Source organism: Phocoena phocoena, chromosome 1 (genome assembly GCF_963924675.1).
Source record: "Phocoena phocoena chromosome 1, mPhoPho1.1, whole genome shotgun sequence".
NCBI lineage: Eukaryota > Metazoa > Chordata > Mammalia > Artiodactyla > Phocoenidae > Phocoena > Phocoena phocoena.
In genome coordinates, this window is record NC_089219.1 from 153,089,123 (window position 1) to 153,107,718 (window position 18,596).

Sequence of the window (18,596 nt, forward strand, 5' to 3'; positions counted from 1 at the left end):
TTAATTTTCCCACAGCTCAGTTTCTACTGGCCCTCTGTCAGACTCTGGGATAAGCAAAGGGATGGCTGAGACCCTCATACTGGTCCTCTTTCCCCTTTTTGCTTCCTGTGGACAATGAAAACATGAGTTTCCGCCCTACCCCGTGGCAGCCCGTGGCTGTAGGTGGTGGGTTATGCCCCCTCCCTACCAGCATGACCAGACGATGGAAATCCAGTGACACCCCCCCAACCCCCACTGGTGCCATTCCAGTCCCTTCCTGCCATTGTGCACCTCAGACCCCAATCCTCCCATGCTCTCCCTCTCCCCTTGCCTGTGTCTCTGCCTTGTCTATGTCCTCTGACTCTCATCAGCCCCTGAAGTGTAAGGACACAGACCCTTTTCTCCCCTGTTCTGGCTCCTTCTCTCACCTGGATCCCTAGCCAAGATCCAGGAGAAATATGCAGTTAGGCTTGGAAGAGGTTGCATGGTGAGTAGAAAGACTCCTCAAATAGGCTCAGCTGCTTGCTGGTAATACGCACAACCCTTGAGGGTCTGCCTAGTGAGGTGGGCATAGCAGGTATCGTTGCCTCGGTTTTACGGACAAAGAAAGGTGATAGGACTTACCCATGCTCTGTAGTTGGGCCAGAGCTGGAGTTTGTGACCTCTGGTCTAGTCTCTCTGCACTCCCCTCACTGAGACTGAATTCTTCATCCCCATGGGAGGGGATGGCTCAGATGATGTCTGAGGTCCCTTTCTAGTCACATGATTCTGTGAGACCACAACCCAAATGCCCTTTTCCTTCCCACGAAGCTCATCTTATTCTTGTGCTCAAGTCTTGGGTGGGATCCCAAGAGAATCCACAGATAGCCTTGGCCTTGTAGCCCCCTCCTCCAGCCATTCCTCCTCTGGCTCACAGCAAGTCTGCGCTTTTCGTGTTTGCCAGGAGGACTGGTTGGGCTGAGAGATCTCTCTGATGGGCCTCAACGGAGGCCCTCTTGGAGGCCCTGAGCCCTCATTCCCCAAGAGGACCACACATTGGCCAGTCTTAAGGCGGCATGGGTGGGAGGCTCCAGTGTATCCTTACCCACTTCCCAGCTGGCACACACAGTTTCCCTGCCCCACGTTTTTTCAAAGGTTTGCACTCCCACCACTGCAAAACAAAGAAACACCACCAGGGACCCAATTCTCGGTGGTCACTCTAGCACCATCCATCCATCTTCTCATCCCTTCTCCCTAGCCCATGGCAAGCTATGAGCAAAGCAAGAAAGACCCCCACCAGACCTCACCCCTGGACACCACTAGAGACGTCAGCCTTGTGCCCACCAGGCAAGAGGTGGAAGCAGAGAAGCAGGCAGCTCTCAACAAAGGTACTTCCTGTTCCATCCTCCCCTGGAAGTGAGGCTGAGGGTCAGAGAAGAGCCCAGACAGGTGCTCGCTCACATCCAAGGAGGTGCTTCCCCACCGGGGCCTCTCACCTCCATGGAGGGCGGGACCGAGCCTCTCTGAGAAGCAGGCTGCCCTGTGTCCCTTTTTATGGGACCCACTGGCTACTGTGTCTCCCTGCAGTTGGCATTGTGCCCCCTCGGACAAAGTCACCCACTGATGAAGAAGTGACCCCATCAAGGGTGGTGAAGAGGAGTGCCAGCGGGCTCACCAATGGACTCTCCTCCCGGGTGAGTGCACGCCCGCAGGCCCCGAGAGCGCGTGCAGGCCTGAGCTGGGCTGGGAGCCCAGGGGCCTCCGTGTGTCCACCTATCTGTCACTGTTCAAGAAACCCAGGACTAGAGGAGGAAGGTAGAACAAGAAGAAAGAAGGCAAGCGGAGGAGTTCTCCTTCAGGGAGACGTCACGGGACAAGGAAGCTATACATGATAAAGATACAAGAATATTTAACGACATTATTGTAATGTGCCAGCGATGAAATACAAACGCAAAAGTCAGTGGTCAGAGTCAAATGTGCTGACCAGAGGCACCGTGTTAGTTTCCTGGGGTTGCTAGGAAGTTAACAAAACACCACAAACTTGGTGACTTAAGACAATAGAAGCTTATTCCCTCACCGTTGCAGAGGCCAGCAGTCCAGAATCAAGGTGTCCGCAGGGTTGGTTCCTTCTGGAGGCTTGAGGGAGCCTCATTCCATGCCTCTCTCCTGGCTCTGGCTGTTGCTGGCAATCTTTGGCTTGTAGACGCACCCGCACTGCCCCCCCAACTGCTGTCTCCACCTTCACATCACCTTCTACTCTACGTGTCTTCTTTTTTTCTGTTTCTTATAAGGACACCCATTATTCGGTTTAGGGCTCACCCTAATTGAAGATGATCTCATCTTGAGCTCCTTAACTTGACTACATCTGCAAAGACCCTGTTTCCAAATAAGGTCACATTCACAGGTACTGTGGTTAGGACTTGGATATATCTTTTGGGGTCCACTCTTCAACCCATTACAGGCAGGCTTCCCAGAGAAGGGAAATTTTAAGGGATTAGGGCAGATGAAAAATCTGGGTGGGGGGGTGAGGCACCAGTCAGAGCCCCGTTCTCCCACTACAGCAGGAGCGCCCCAAGAGTGCTGTGTTCCCCGGCGAGGGCAAGGTCAAGATGAGCGTGGAGGAGCAGATTGACCGTATGCGACGGCACCAGAGCGGCTCTATGAAGGATAAGCGGAGGAGCCTGCAACTCCCGGCCAGCCCGGCCCCCGACCCCAGTGCCCGGCCCGCCTACAAAGTGGTAACGTCCTCCCAGCCCCCACAGGCATGGCCTGGCGTCTGCCAACACTGCCCAGGCCCAGGTCCCCACCAGCCTGGCCTGGAGGGGTTGCAGGGAGGGAGGAGGTTTTAGTCAGGGAGAGACCAGGAAGGACCCAAGCTGGGCGCCTGGGAGACCTGGGGGGACGCTTGTCCCCCACTGGGCAGAGGAGATACTACAACAAGGGTTTCCTTTTTTGTGTGTTTAAAGAAAAATAACTCACGAAAAAGGAATGCCTTGACTATTTTGGCTGAAATGAATTATACAAAATTCAGTTAAGAGAGGTTAGTACAAAACCTGCAACCTAGAAGTAGGCGTCACTTGTTTCTAGAGCATTTCCTATGCGCTTAACATTGGGCTGGGGGTTACTGAAGGTAATCATAGCTCAACATCACATGGCACAGTACAAGTCACGATCCCTTTCGTGTTATTTCATTTAGTCATTTCAAGGATGCTGGATTAGGAAGTATTACCCCCGTTTTAGAGATAGAGAAAAAAAGTCTTGAGAAATTAAGGGATCTCTGGGCCACACAGCTATTAAGTGCAGAGCTGGGAGTAGCCCAAACTATTGGCCTAATTTTTCTTTCCATTAAATTTCAGAAATACAAGAAAAACTATGGCCCATGAGTCCTGCCCTCAAAGAGTTTACATTCTAATTGGTGGACTAGAACTTCTAGCATATGAAAAAATTAGAGACCAATATAAGACACACTGATTCAGTTGCCCAAAATATTATATATGGCACAGGATGTGAACACAGGTACAGCAGGATGGGGACAGAAGACAGGGATGAGATTTCACCTTGGGGCCCTTGTAGGTGAGCAGGCTTTGGACAAGCAGCATGGAAGAAGGATAGCTCAGCAGTGGGGGGTGGCCAGGTCAGGCATGCTAGGCAGGGATAGTGAGGACACGGGCATGGCTAGGGCTGCCTGGAGGCGTGGGTAGCAGTGGAGGTGCTGCTGGCAGTGGGACAGAGGCCCCGCGTGGTCACGACGGTGCTGCCGCCTAGGTGCGCCGTCACCGCAGCATCCATGAGGTGGACATCTCCAACCTGGAGGCAGCTCTGCGAGCAGAGGAGCCTGGTGGGCAGGCCTACGAGACACCACGGGAGGAGATCGCCCGGCTCCGCAAAATGGAGCTGGAGCCCCAGCGCTATGATGTGGATATCAGTAAGGAGGTGAGCAGAGTCCAGGAGGGGCCGGGCGGGGGGAACCCCAGGAAGGAATAGAGGCGGTGACCTCGGTCCCTCCACAGCTCTCCACCCCAGACAAAGTCCTCATCCCTGAGCGGTACATTGACCTGGAGCCTGACACTCCCCTGAGCCCAGAGGAGTTGAAGGAGAAACAGAAGAAGGTGGAGAGGATCAAGACGCTCATTGCCAAGTCCAGGTAACAGGCCTTGGGGTGAACCTCCACTTCCTCTACCCACCCTGGCTCCTAGGGCACCTGGGGCACTAGTGCCACTGAATCCAGTGCCCGGACTCATGCGGTTGGGGTTCCTGAGCCTCCCCAGCAGAGAGCAAATGGAAGCAGTGGTTCCAGGCAGCGGACCGGGCCCAGGCACGTGGCAGGGTCGGTGACGCTGCCATCGGTGCCAGAAAGACCTACTGGGCTCGTGCACGCGCTGTCATCAAGACAAACTGTTGGGTTGCCCTCCGGTGACTTCTTTTCCCTGTCAAGCCTGCCCTAAATATTCACTTGACCCTTCTAGTTCATTTCTAAGTGGTGCAGGTCCCTACACGCGTTTTGCTAGGGTCCCACTCACCCCAGGGGACAGGCTTGCTGGGAACCGGAGCCTGCACGTTCACAGGCCCCCGGATCCCTGCCAACCTCAGTCTCCAGGCCCCCCAAGCCAGTCGGACCATCCTGTCCCCACCTCCATCTCTGTGTGTCTGTGCCTCTTTAGTATGCAGAACGTGGTGCCCATCGGCGAGGGGGACCTTGTGGACGTGCCCCAGGACTCAGAGAGCCAGCTGCAGGAGCAGGAGAAGCGGATTGAAATCTCCTGTGCCCTGGCGACCGAGGCCTCCCGCAGGGGCCGCATGCTGTCTGGTGAGACGGGCTGGGCCTCGCTCCGCCAGGGAGACCGGCTGACCAGGCGTAGGGGAGGTAGTGCAGTGCGGCAGGGGGCCAGGGACAGAACAGGGCGATGTTCCTTGAGGTCAGAATGAGCACTTATTGAGCGCCAGGGGCTGTGCTAGTCTCAGGGGGTGCAAAGGGGCCAGAGTTGCTGACATCTGGGAGCTCAGAGCCAGGATGACCCGCCTAGCTGCTGAACAGAGAAATGGCCAGAGGCCATGCGGGGAGCACAGGGAGCCATTCTACCTGGGCAGGTCCAGGAAAGGCCCGGAGAAGAGGCGATAACTGAGCCTGATTGGAAAAGATGCAAGTATGTACCAGTGGTGGAGTGAGGGCCAGGTATTCCAGGGTATTCTCTGACTTCCCATTCGTGCTGCCTGCAAATAGCAGGAATGGAAAGGGAAGATGGTACAAGCAGCCAGTACAGTCACCACCTTGGCTACTGACCCAAACCCACTTTTCTGCTAAGAAAAGATGAGTACAGGGAACTGACTTCACACTGATGCAAAGGCTAGTGGGTCTTAGTGGACACTAGGGGGTTGCAGCCGATAGGACCCACTTCCCCTCAGCTTGAGGAGAAGCACCCCGGAATAGAGGAGAATGTAATTGGGAAGAATAGAAGAGACCCTATGAATGGGAGGCTTTGAGGTGGAGGAAGGACAGTGGTTAAGTCATTAGCATGGGAGACGATATTCCCCACTCCTGAACACGACAGGTGCTTAGGAGGGAGAGGGAAGGGGGGGGGTTCTGAAGGCCAGTCCAGACGAATGCCCTGGACAGATGCCAGGCTTGTGATGACTTTGGTTGAGTGGGCAGAGACAGGTTGTGCCAGCCAGAGTTATGGTAGCCTGGGCAAGTGTCAGATTAGAATCGTGGCTGGACGCACAGAGGAAGGAATGGCGTTTCGTGTTGGTGACTTGGAGGGTTTCAGTTTTTGCTCTTTGAGGCTCGATTTCCTCATCTGTAAAATTCAAATCAAAATACCTGTCTGGTGGTGTGAGGATGAAAACAAGGTGAGCTAAGCATCTAGCACCATGTCTGTCACCCAGTAACTGCTCAGTAAATGCTAGCCGGCTGTAGTAGCAGTAGTGCTGGTGCTGTGCTAGTATTAGTTGAACTCGCAATAGCTAAAGTAGAAATAGGAATGTTTTGTGGGTTTTCTAGCTATTTTAAATATGGATATTTTCAGAAACCAGAGGGTTTTAGGCTACAGCAAAGGAGATTTAAGTAAGCTTTAAGGAAGAACCTACTAGCAGTTGGCATATAAATGGACATTAGAACGGGTGGCCAGGGAAAGCCCTTGGCGATACTTCAGAAACAGGCTTTCAGGTGGGCAGGAGTTGAGGGCAAGAGAAGGGATGGGCTTCAGAGAGCCCGCATCTTGCAGCCAGAACCGCAGGCAGCAGAACCAGTTTGGCTACAAGGAGTCTTCTGTCAACCGCCCTGTAGTTTACCTGCAAAATGAACTCGAAGCTTCCAAAGATCAAATTCCACATGCTCTGGGCAAAAGGCAACTTCCTATTTCAAGGGTTAGAGCATACAGCACTGTTAAAACTTCCCTCTGCCCCTTGCCCTGTCCCAGCCCCTGGCTCTCTCTTCTATAGCTCCCGCGCCAAAGGTGCCATGAAAACAAAACCCACCCTGGCTCTTCAGATTCCCCCTTGATACCCATGGGCTTATATTTCAGGGTCAGTGTGCCGAAAACAAATGGTCACCTTGCTTTTGCCGAGACCCCAACTATTTAAAAAATGGCTGTGGCAGGGCCAGACCTCAGACTTAGCCCACTGTCCCCACCACCCCTGGCCTATGGCCCAGATTCCCAGAGCTGCAGCTCTGCCAAGCACAGCAGGCACTGTAGGGGGGGGAGTGCTGGGCACAGGGGGCATCAGGACAGTGCAGCGGGCGAGGGATGTAGTTAGTGCCTGAGTGGGGGTGTGGGGCCTGGATGCTGTGGTCGGTGGCGAGCTTGTAGCAGTTGTTGGTATACCTGGTGTGCAGTATCTGGGAAGATGCGGCAATTTTAAGTTTGTACGTGTGGCGTGATGTCATTGCAGTGTCTGTATTGAGTAACGGTTGTAGATGCATACGTATGGGTGCATATGCACGTGTGTTACGTGTGGGTGCAGGGAAAGTTTGAGGACAAATATAGGAGTGTGTCTGTGTGTGCAAAATGTCTGTGGGTGTTGAGCGGAGACCCATTATTTATGAGTACAGATGACGTTTGGGAAGCTGTTGACGTGAGTGTACAATACGCGGGTGGAGGTAGTGCTTATGAATGCACACATTTACGTGCGATAGACTTTCTGTGCAGTATGAGGAATGATAAAGAGTATTTGTGTATATGTCGCGCACAGTGTACGTACTGCACATTTGTGAACACACACCTGTGTGTGCAGGATGGAGAGAGCACAACCTCATGAATGTGAGTACATGTGACCGATTATGCCTGCAGATGTGGTAGCGCTTGTGAACACACAACTGTAATAGCACATCTGTCCGATGCCTAGCCACTGCATATGTGAAGTTATTTTGATGGATATATCCCTAATGTGTTTAGTATTTTTCTGACTTCTTAAAGAGGTTGTATTTAGCAATCAATCTTTCTTGCTGTCACTCATTTAGTATCGTTATAAACGTCCTTATTTTGCTGACCTCTGTGGAAGGGATGCACTCGGGGGCTGTAATCCATACAGATCTGTTTGTAGCCCTGCTAAATGCTACCAAACTGTTACACATTTTTTTGGTAATAGATCTTTATTGGAGTATAATCGCTTCACAGTACTGTGTTCATTTGTGTTGCACAACAGAGGGAATCAGCCATACGCATACACATGTCCCCATATCCCCTCCCTCTTGAGCCTCCCTCCCACCCTCCCTATCCCACCCCTCTAGGTCATCGCAAAGCGCTGAGCTGATCTCCCTGCGCTATGCTGCTGCTTCCCACCACCCAACTGTTTTACATTTGGTAGTGTATATATGTCGATGCTACTCTCACTTCGCCCCAGCTTCGCCCTCTCACCCCATGTCCTCAAGTCCATTTGCAATGTCTATCTCTTTATTCCTGCCCTGCAACTAGGTTCATCAGTACCATTATTTTTCTTCTTTTTTAGATTCCATATATATGTGTTAGCACACGGTATTTGCTTCTCTTTTTCTGACTTACTTCACTCTGTATGACAGACTCTAGGTCCATCCACCCCTCTACAAATAACTTTTTCTTTTTATGGCTGAGTAATATTCCATTGTATATATGTGCCACATCTTCTTTATCCATTCATCTGTCGATGGGCACTTAGGTTGCTTCCATGTCCTGGCTATTGTAAACAGTGCCGCAGTGAACATTGTGGTACATGTCTCTTTTTGAATTATGTTTTTCTCGGGGTATATGCCCAGTAGAGGGATTGCTGGATCATATGGTAATTCTATTTTTAGTTTTTTAAGGAACCTCCATACTGTTCTCCATAGTGGCTATATCAATTTACATTCCCACCAACAGTGCAGGAGGGTTCCCTTTTCACCACACCCTTTCCAGCATTTATTGTTTCTAGATTTTTTGATGATGGCCATTCTGACCAGTGTGAGGTGATACCTCATTGTAGTTTGTTTTTTTTTTAAATAAACTTATTTATTTATTTTTGGCTGCGTTGGGTCTTCGTTGCTGCGCATAGGTTTTCTCCAGTTACTGTGAGCAGCGGCCGCTCTTTGTTGCGGTGCATGGGCTTCTCGTTGCTGTGGCTTCTCTTGTTGCAGAGCATGGGCTCTAGGCGCGTGGGCTTCAGTAGTTGTGGTGCATGGACTTAGTTGCTCCGCGGCATGTGGATCTTCCCGGACCAGGGCTTGAACCCGTGTCCCCTGGATTGGCAGGTGGATTCTTAACCACTGCGCCACCAGGGAAGCCCCCTCATTGCAGTTTTGATTTGCATTTGTCTAATGATTAGTGATGTTGAGCATCTTTTCATGTGCCTCTTGGCCATCTGTATGTCTTCTTTGGAGAAATGTTTTAAAGTTATTTTGTCTACTTTTTACAGAAGATTTTCTCTCTTCAGTTGTGCCTTATATAGATGTCAGTGGGCCTCTCAATTCCTCTGTCTCTCTCCTGATTTTCCTGTTTCTAATCTCTCATGGGCTAGAATCTCAGCAAGTCAACGTATATCAGAATTGTGTATAAATAAGAGTAACTGGACTCCAAGGAGCTCTTCAATGAGTAAATTGTTAGAGCTTCACTGCATGCACATTGTAACATCTATTTGGCTTCCTTGAGATCTTCCTTGCTTAGGTTTTGATTTTTTGACTCTTTTAAAAGTTGAAGTTGCCAGGCAACTAACCATTATCTGTGATACGGACATGCACACGAATGTGTGTTTTGAAAGCATTTGTGTATGTATTTGTATGGCAAGTTACAAGTGTGTTGGGTCATGTGCAAGGCACAGGTTCAGAAGTGCCCATACACACACATCTGAGTTACGTGCGCTGAGTAGAAAGGTTTCGTGTTGCTGGATCCCATGCACGGACTGTGGATCACTTCCTGTCGGGGAGAGCCCTGCGTATCTTATGTATGTATGTGGGCGTGTGTAGATATGCGTGGGGCTGCATTGGCCCTTTCTCTTGTGCAGAGGCCAGGGAAGGTGATGAGGTCCAGGGTAGGGTGGGCGCAAGAGACTGGGAAGTTCAATGCCAGGATCCCTCTCTTGGGGGAAACACAGTGTGACCCTGGCTGAGGTCTGGTTCTTCTCTGAGCCTGAGTGAGGATGTTCTCTCACAGCTGCACCAAGGGTGCACAAGGGTCCGGAGACGGTGCAGAGCTTGTTCCTAACAACACGACTCCCCTTTCCTTGTCCTTCATTTTGCTGTTCTCAACATGAAATAATAATGATAATACAGTAAAATCTCATTAATTCTAATGTCAGCACTGCAAGGCCTTTAATGATCTGTTTAGGGGTGGATTGGAATTTGCCCTTCCTGGATTGATGAAAAGAGATATTAAGTGACTGTGGGGAATCGTTTCTGAACCCTCCAGCCTAAGTCAACCGACTGGCTTGAAGCCTGTCGGAAACCTGTTTGCATGGAGTTGGTAAACACGGAGATCACGTGGACTGAGTCATTGGATGAGGGCCTGATGATTTGTACTAGTGTGATTTTACTGCACTATTAATCATGGTCACTAGCGATATCGCTGCCTATGAGGTACCATCCCTCAATCTGTTCCACAGTCGTGGAAAGGTACGTGTATCTCTCCCGGTTGCAGGGATGGAAGCGGAGCCCTGGGCTCAGAGGGGCTGGGCCTCGCCCACAGTCACACTGGTTCTCAGCAGAGCCTGGACTGGGCCAGGGCTCCTCTGGGGCCCCATGCTCTCCTCCATGGCACCCCTGGAACCAGGCCAGCTCTGGCTCAGCTTGAACAAGTTCCCAAACTCAGCTGTCCTGCTTGCCTCCTGCCTTTTGCTCCCCGCACCGCATGGAGGGGGGCCTCGCTTGCTCTGGGCGCCCAACCTCCCTCCTCCCACCCCCGGCCGCCCCTATTCACCTCCCTGTTCATTTCTGTTTCCAGTGCAATGTGCCACCCCAAGCCCTCCCACCTCCCCTGCCTCCCCGGCTCCACCAGCCAACCCCCTCTCGTCTGAATCCCCACGGGGCGCCGAAAGCAGCCATGCCATGCGGGTCTGAGCTCTGACGTAAGCACTTTTCTACTGTATTTCATCCAGCCCAGGGAACGGGGACCCCTCCCCTCACCCCCACTGAGCCATCTGCACCGTCTTGTTCCATCCGGCACTGCTTCTCCCCTCACCCCAGTGCCCCTTGTCGCTCTTTCCCTTCCATCCATCTGCTTGAGCCCGCAAGCGTCCCCACGCAGTGCCGGGCTAGAGCCGGCTGGCAGGGCCGCTTCTGGGATGCTGCAGTGCCAGTGGCTTTGCTTCTCCAGAAGCAGATGGGAACAGAGCTGAGGCCTCTCCTGTCCGCTGTCTGAGGGACTGCCCTGACTCCCACCCCTGCACTTCCTGTCGGCCAAGAAGCCGGCCATCTTTTGAGATACACAGCAGTCCTGCCTCAGAAGCTGCTTGTCCCAGATCTTATTTCTCCCAGATCACTCCCAGATCTTACTGTAAATTAAAATAGCCCTGGACGATTCTAGGCAAAGGCTGTGTCCCTTCTTTCCCCCTAGCACGCAGCTGCTCAGGATCAGGCAAGTGAGCAAGAATTGACTTCTACTCGTCTGTTCCCCTCTCTCAGGGTTGAGGGGGTGGGCGGGTTTCCACAGGTTTTTGCAAGGCAAGACTTCTCTCTGGGGAGGGTGGGCCCCTCTGCAGCGCTTTTCTCACCCATGTCTCTCTCCTCCAGTGCAAGCCCTGGCTGAGGCCAATGCCGTGAAGCTCCACAGAACCACGTTCTGAAGCCTGCCTCTGCCCATCCTGGCCCCCTGGCCCCCACCCCCCCGCCCCTGTGCTCCCATGGGAATGCCACAGAGAGCCAGGCTGGGGGCCAGGCTTCTGCCGAGAGGAGCACAGATGCCTCGGTGTCCACATACCCACGGCGCCCGGCCCTGAAGTCCTTGCTGCTCAGACGGTGGTCCTAGGCCAGGGCGTGAGATGGTGGGGCGAGGAGCGCCATCCTATCTGATGCCCACGGCACAGGGAGCCTAGGTCTGGCTCTAACTGGGGTTGTGATGGCCCTACTGGAACACTCCCTGATGGAGAAGATGCCCTGGTGGGGAATGCGCCCTGGGCTATCTTAGGTTAGGACTCCTCTCTTGACACCGAGAACAGCACCCACCATCACTCCCTTCCCCCATCAACCCCGCCGTCCTGCCCCAGCTGTGCCCGGGGTCTTGGCACATCTCTGCTTATGGGTACTCCTTTGGGGTCCAGTGGAGACTGACCACCCTGCCTGAGCCAAAGACAAGATGATGAGAGATGGGGAGAGGCTCCTCGGCTCCCAGAAGACAGTGCTGGCTGTGGATAGAGAGAAGCAGGTCTGTGCAGTGTCTGAGGGCAGGTTGAGAAGGGTAGCAGAGAGAGAGGGAGAGGTCTCAGGACAGTGGGAGGAAAGGGAAGCAGCAGAACTCACGCGCAAGTAGGAGGAAGAGGACGGAGATGAGAAGGGGTAAGGGATTGGTTTCCCCAGGGTGGAACCTTAGGTTGGTGCCAAGTACAGTGCCAGCTGTTGGCTCTGCTTCTCCCACCTCGTCCCCAGGATCAGCGGGGCTGCCAGACCGAGGACCTGCCGTGGAGCACACTGCTGTGGGCATGGAGGTGTGAGCTGAGGGCCCGGGCAGCAGCAGTCTGGGAGATGGCTCTTTCTAGGTCTGGGCCTGGTTCTGGGGTCAGGAGCAGAGAGAAGGACCTGTCTTACGGAGGGTGTGGTCAGCCTTGGGGCCTTTCCTAAACATTTCTGTGACATTATCTTGTCTCCCTTCCCCCTGAAATGTGCTGTGGGCCAGCTGAGCGTGTGCCCTGGAAAGAGGGAATGTGGCCTTAATCTGGTAGGCCAGATTCTGGGGCCCTACGCTGCATCCCAGGCATTCCAGGCATCCCAGATGAGGACAAGCTGAGGTTGTATGGAAGGTCTCCCTTCTAGCTTGGCTCACTCACAACCCACCTACCCAGGGAGCCAGTAGTGGAGAGACAGAAGCAAAGCCCATTCTCCCTATGCTCCACCCACCTCCAGATGAATGTAGCCAGAGAGGATGGAGGAGAGAGAGTGCAGCTGTAAAACCTTGGCCCCTAGGCCTTCTCTTTGCCAGAGTTGCTGCCCAGAGACTTCATTCTGACCTCCAGCGGCCCCAAGAATGATTACTTCATCTTCCAACAACTCCGCTCCACTCCTTCATGGCTGGGACAGTTATGGCTCATATGCAAGTAAAGTTGACAATTCACTCAACAAGTATTTATTGAGCACCTTTTATGTACCAGGCACTGTTCTAGGTGCTTAGGATATTCTCATGCTCCTGAGGGTTTACAGACGGGATTCCACTTACCTTCACTTCTAGCAGGTTTTCTGAACATGACCCTTGGCTGCAGTTCCCATCTTCAGCACAGCTCAAGCACCCCAAACCTGTCCTCCACGCCCCCCCCCGCCCCACAGACTGGCAGGTGGGATTGACTCCCAGGTAACCGTCTCTCCCTTCTCCATCTTCTCCCACACCTTATCCATCCATAAGAAACAGATTTTTCAGGGCCTTCCATGCCTTCCCCTTTCTTTGTCTGTGTCTCCTTTTTTTTTTAAGTGATATTTTTAGAAATACATGTAAAATACCAAGGGTTAATGTCTGCCCCTCTGCCACCTCTCTCTCACCTCTTATTTCATAAAGCTGGCTCTTTATGTTGCTTTACATGCCTTAATATATGTTTTATGAAGATTATACATATTATAGATGTATATGTAATATATATATATATATATATATATTTGTTTGGATGTCTGATCCTTTACTAGAACTCCTGCCCAGGCCCATTTTCTCTCCTTTACTTTCCACATCATTCCTAGCATACTGCGGCCATACCCCATGCCTTTTGATCCAAAGAAGGGGAGAGGAAAGACTTATTTTAAGACAGATCTATTTTACGCTTTTGTTATAAAAGCAAATCTATTTTCAAAATGTGCAATGTCTGAGTGGAATTGGCAAATGATACGAGGAGACCGGGACGGCTGCCTCTAGGTCCAACCCTCCACCCTTCCCTCCTCCTCGGCAGCTTCCTTCCTCCCATTCCCCAGTCTGCAAAGGGCTGGTCCCCAGAGCTCACCCGGAGAGGATCTTGCCAGGGCAGGACATTCTCTTGCAAGTCCTGGTCTAAGGATTTGATTACACTGTCAACTTTTGATGACCCTCTAGGGTTATTGGGTGTGAACCCTCTTTGAGGAAATGTTTACAGTTGTGTGCACAAAAGTACAGCCTTGCAGGCACACACACCCCAGATGTGCTCCTGGACCACCTCCTTTATCACCCTGCTGGAAAGGGCAGCCTACGCCATACAGCACTGAGAATGTCAGTCTATTCTTTGATGGACCTAGAATATGGTGCAACAGCCAAAGGAAACGGGTTGGCGTCACGGGTCCTTCGGGGCAGATACATTGAAGTTCCTTGGACTTCTCACACTCCTTTTCACTTGATCCCTCACTGGTCTGGGTGACTGACACCTATGGCATCTGTCTCCCTCCGTGACCTTTCTTCTGGGGGCCATTGTTAAGGGGATGGTACCCCAGTCTGGCATCCAGACTGCGAAGTCAGCCCGGAGGGTCCCACGGACAAGGTACATCTCAGACTTGCCGAGGACTTTCTTGCTGCTGGGGCCCTGAGCTAAGCCAGCTCAGCCTTCCAGACTGTTTATCGACTATCGAAGTGGGCAAGGGGCTCTCGCCTTGCAAGAATTTGGGCAGAATGGATGTCTTTTGTCCAGATCTGGAATCAAGGGTTTTGGAATCTAGCACAGAGCTCCTGGCCAGCATGTGAAGCCTGGCTTCCCACTTTGACGTTTGCTGGCACCCTATCCCCGGCCTAAAGCAGCTTGCTGTGAATGAAGGGGGCCTAGATGGAGGCCCAGGGGGAAGTAACTGACCTGGTGACAGCCCTGGTTACTAATCTAGGGCCTTCCCAATTAGCACATTACCTCCCTCATCGATAACCAGGAAGCTGTAATCAAATACTAATACTGTCACTTTAGAGCTTTTCTGAGGTTGCAGGCTGTGCACACCTGCTCGCCTTCCTTGGTGAGAGGGATCCTCTTGGAGCAGGGCTGACTATAGCAAGACAGAATTAATTCCTTTCCCTTTAGGTACCCCCTGACAACCTGGCAGCTCTTAAAACTAAGGAAAATATGAAATATACATATATATATATATATATATATACACACATATATCTATTTATGCACATATTGGGGCCAATTTGATTTGCTAGTATTAGACAATAAACCATACAAGGAAATTCATGACTCGGTGTCTTTATTTAGTATAAAAGTGACCTTAGAAGAAGAGTTAAGATTAGATAAACAGAGGGCATCTCTGTCAGGGGACCAAACAGCCGTACCAGCCCCTTAGCATCTTTCTAGCCAATGAGCCCCTCCCCAGGGAGGGGCCATCCTGATTGACAGGCGGGAGCTTGCTTCCCTCTCAGCAGCATTCTTTTTAGATATAGGTACTGAAACACCCAGTGAGTTCTACATTTGTATCTTGCAAGTTTGTATAAACCCAATGCAGGGAATAAATGGTTTGTACAAGTGGTGTGTCTCTGGCACTCTGTGTCCGTGTCTGCCTGTGGCTGGCCTTGGGGTCCATGAGTGTTTACGTGCTTGGCAGAAAAGGGGAGGGGTATCTGGGGCCATCCTTCCCTGACTAAGAGAACTGCGTTCAGAGCATATGCACCACCCATTCCCCCCATGCCTTGGGCTGTACATCTCAGCCTCCCCAGGCAGGGATCCTGGAGTTCTCAGAAGCGTGCCACCTCCCCATGAACTAGGGAATGATGGTTTGTTGTCGACACCACTGTCATCTTTTTGATCCAGGTGACCCCAGATCAAGGTTTGTCCCAAGGTCCTGTACAATGGAAATATCAGATTCTTCAGGCCCTGGAAGCTTCCACTGGAGGTGGGGGCGGGGAGGTGGTATCAGAAAGGTTGCCCAAATTCTTTTCATCTAGCCCCAGTGTTTTTGGATCATTTCTCTTGGCAGGTACTCAGTGGTTATCCCTTATTGACACTCAGTGTGAAGGACTTTACCAGAGCTGCTCAATTTGAAATGTTTGTGAGGAGCGAGGGTCAAGAAGCCCTGTGAATTCTATGGGCCGGGCTGTGGAGAGAGGACGTGAGCCCAGCACAGCGGCAGGCTTCCCTGGGCTTCTGCAGGATGTCTGGGGAGAGGAGGAGGCATTAATGGTTCAAGAAAGAGGATATAGGAAGGCAAGCTTCTTGTAATTCTTGATTAGCCTCAGTCTGGTTCTAATGGCTGATTTTCAATTCTGGACACCTCTTCTCATCCCTAAAAGGCTAGTGGAGTGTGTATTTTGTATCTATCATCTATCTATCTATACTTTTAAAAATAAGTTAAATGACTGGATTTTGGATTTTGTAACATCCCTGGGAGAGCTATAAACCTTGATGTCCTTTGTGAAGCAGGGAGAATTGGGACCAGATACAGGCTCAAGACAGACCTTTAGAGCTGGAGGAGGTATACTGGAGAAATTGTCAATTTCCAGGACCTGGCTCTCTGTCTGCAGTTCCCCCTCTAGGCCAAAGCCATTGACTTGGAGACGAGGCGGAACGTGAGAACACAGGGCACTGCTGGGCTCTTCTTCCCAAGCATGATGCTCACAGGTCCCTGGCCGCTCCACCCTCTGGCCCAGATCAGCCCTTCTATCAAGCCAGGCTGGGGTTGCAAAAGGGGGCAGTAGTCCAGAACTATAAATGAAAAAGCAACTAGCAGAATGCCCTTTAAGGAGTAGTGCTCTGTAGCCGTGTGGTCGTATATTTATTCTTGAAGAGAAGCGTGCTAGGGTCAGGCGGCAGCCAGGCTTCAGACCCTGCTGCTGACAGGGAACGGGGGCCATGCCACATGCCCGCTTATCTCTAAGCCTCCAGTGCAGAACTGGCTCGCCCCATTGCTGAGACTGATGGAGGAAAGGAGATGCCGTGCTCAACTCCTGGCCCCGCTCCTTGCTAGCTGCATGAAGATTTGGACAAGTCACTAAAATTCTTGAGTCTCAGTTTCCTCATCTGTGAAATGGGGATATTAACTGCCATCTTATGGAGCTCTCAAGAAAGTCAAATGAAAAAATGGATGAAAAACCCTTTGAAAACTCAAATTCATTTACAAATGAGAGGAGATGGTGGTGACACTGTGTTGGCCCCTTGGCTGCCTTTAGGGACATGACGAGGGAGGAGGGAAAATGTTTCCCAAGGTCTCCCCTTTGCTGGCTCCGTAGCCTTCGCTGGAGGACGTCAGCAGGGGCCCTGTTGTTCAGCCATCTGAGGTGTCCTCCCCCTGCCCACTTCTATTCCTCCAGCCCCAGGGAGTAGCTGCACCATCCCAGCCCTTCCCCACGTTGATCAGGACAGGCTTTCCAGGGCCTACGTCCTCCTCCCTGGGGTTGCCCCCATGAAGGGGGCCCCTCTCCAGGAAGATGGGCTATAGACAAACCCCTTGGGGCCCAACTCTGGTGCCCAGTGCTGTAATCTGAGAGTCAGAGGAAGAGGGCCCAGATTCAGGAGGGTTCAGTTCTGAGCTTACGGGTGGGCTCCATTGTTAGGGGAGGTATTGTTAGTTGCTATTTTATACTCCTGTGGGAGCAGTTTAAAACCACAATTAAGAGGAGATCAGAAGTCTTTCACATAACAGCATTTAACAGTGTAAGAATAATAGTAATATTAATAACAGTAATTATTATAACTATACTAGAATAATAAGAACAATGGCTCGTTATTTACTATGAGCCAGGCACCTGGTTCTATGCACCTCACATGCGTTTACTCACTAATTCTCATTATATCTTTACGTGATAGGTACTATTATCATCAAAGGAACTGAGGCACAGAAAGGGTGAATAAAATACCTGTCTCATGGAGCTAGGATGAAGCCCAGGGCGCTCTGATTTTATAGCCTGAGCTCTTAACCTACCAGTTTCAATGGGGATGATACCGCCCCCTAGGGGTGATTTTGGAAATTTTCAGGGGAGCTTAAGTTGTCTCAGGGCTAAGGGGGCAAAACTCTTACTGGCATTTGGTGGCTGCAGTGCACAGGGCAGGTTTCCAAAATAAATAATTGCTTTCTGTCCTGCACAACTTTAAAATGTACAAACGGACTAAACCCACTACCAGCATGTCAGTCATACTGGAATTCATAATAGTCCTAACAAGTTTTTATAAGCTAAGTTTTTTTTAAAAATAAGTTCTATGAATAACTCAGTAAGTTAGGAGATGGTCATTATGGAGAAGGCTCTTAAGTGGAATAAAGACATTGTCTCAAAATTGTTGAATAATCTACTCCACGCGTTGTCTACACAGTGTATTCTAACATTGCAACTACCGTATATTTGGTTCCAATGCAGCAGGGTCTTACTGAATAAGCAAAGAGGCTGACTGAGAACAGTTGACAGAGGATCTCTGAGAGAACCTCATTAGAGCAAAGATACTTGAAATGCAAGGGGTCTCCTTGGATCTCCTCAAGAAATGTTTTTAGAAATTATTTCATATTATTGCCTCCTTTATATTTTTAAAGTTTTTTTACAGCCCAAAGACGAACACCTACGTTGTAACAATTATATGTGGAAATGTTTGGGGGAATTGCCTGTTGTTTTTCTATTTTTCTCTGACACTGTCCCAGGGGTCCACATTCAATTTCTCTAAACGGCTTATATCACCACGTCTCTTTCCAATCCATCCGCTCTTCCCCATTGCCTATTGGAAATATATGATCTCCAAGGCCTTTTAAGGTCGCACAGACTGCATTTTGCCTCAACACATGATGGCGTTTCAAAACACAGATCTATGTGTCTGTGACATGTCGCCACTACCCCACCCCGTGTGGTAACATGGGGAGCTAGTTAAACGACACGCACAACAAATGCAGGTTTTGGTTGGTTTGTTTGTTTTTTGGCTGCGCAGCACGGCTGGCGGGATCTCAGTTCCCTGACCAGGGATTGAATCCGGGCCATGGCAGTGAAAGCCCTGAACTCCCTCAAACTCAGTTTGTTTGCATTCACATGGCGTTTCCTCAATGTCTCCACCTTGCCATCTATAACTTGCTTTGCTATGTTATCTCTACTTCAGTGAAGTTTATTTCCCTCTTTTTGTATATGCAAGGACCTCTGGTCTGTTTT

General features: G+C 50.9%; 1 protein-coding gene across 1 annotated transcript in view; it reads left to right on the top strand.

The window, feature by feature from the left end:
* PLEKHA6 (pleckstrin homology domain containing A6) overlaps positions 1–10,456 on the top strand; it is a 39,554-nt gene extending 29,098 nt beyond the window's left edge. The window contains exons 14-20 of the mRNA XM_065885807.1: positions 1,217–1,346; positions 1,546–1,652; positions 2,523–2,696; positions 3,724–3,891; positions 3,969–4,102; positions 4,620–4,765; positions 10,341–10,456. Coding sequence (XP_065741879.1) covers positions 1,217–1,346; positions 1,546–1,652; positions 2,523–2,696; positions 3,724–3,891; positions 3,969–4,102; positions 4,620–4,765; positions 10,341–10,456 — 975 coding nt within the window. The remainder of the gene's footprint in view (positions 1–1,216; positions 1,347–1,545; positions 1,653–2,522; positions 2,697–3,723; positions 3,892–3,968; positions 4,103–4,619; positions 4,766–10,340) is intronic.
* The last annotated feature ends 8,140 nt before the right edge of the window (positions 10,457–18,596 follow it).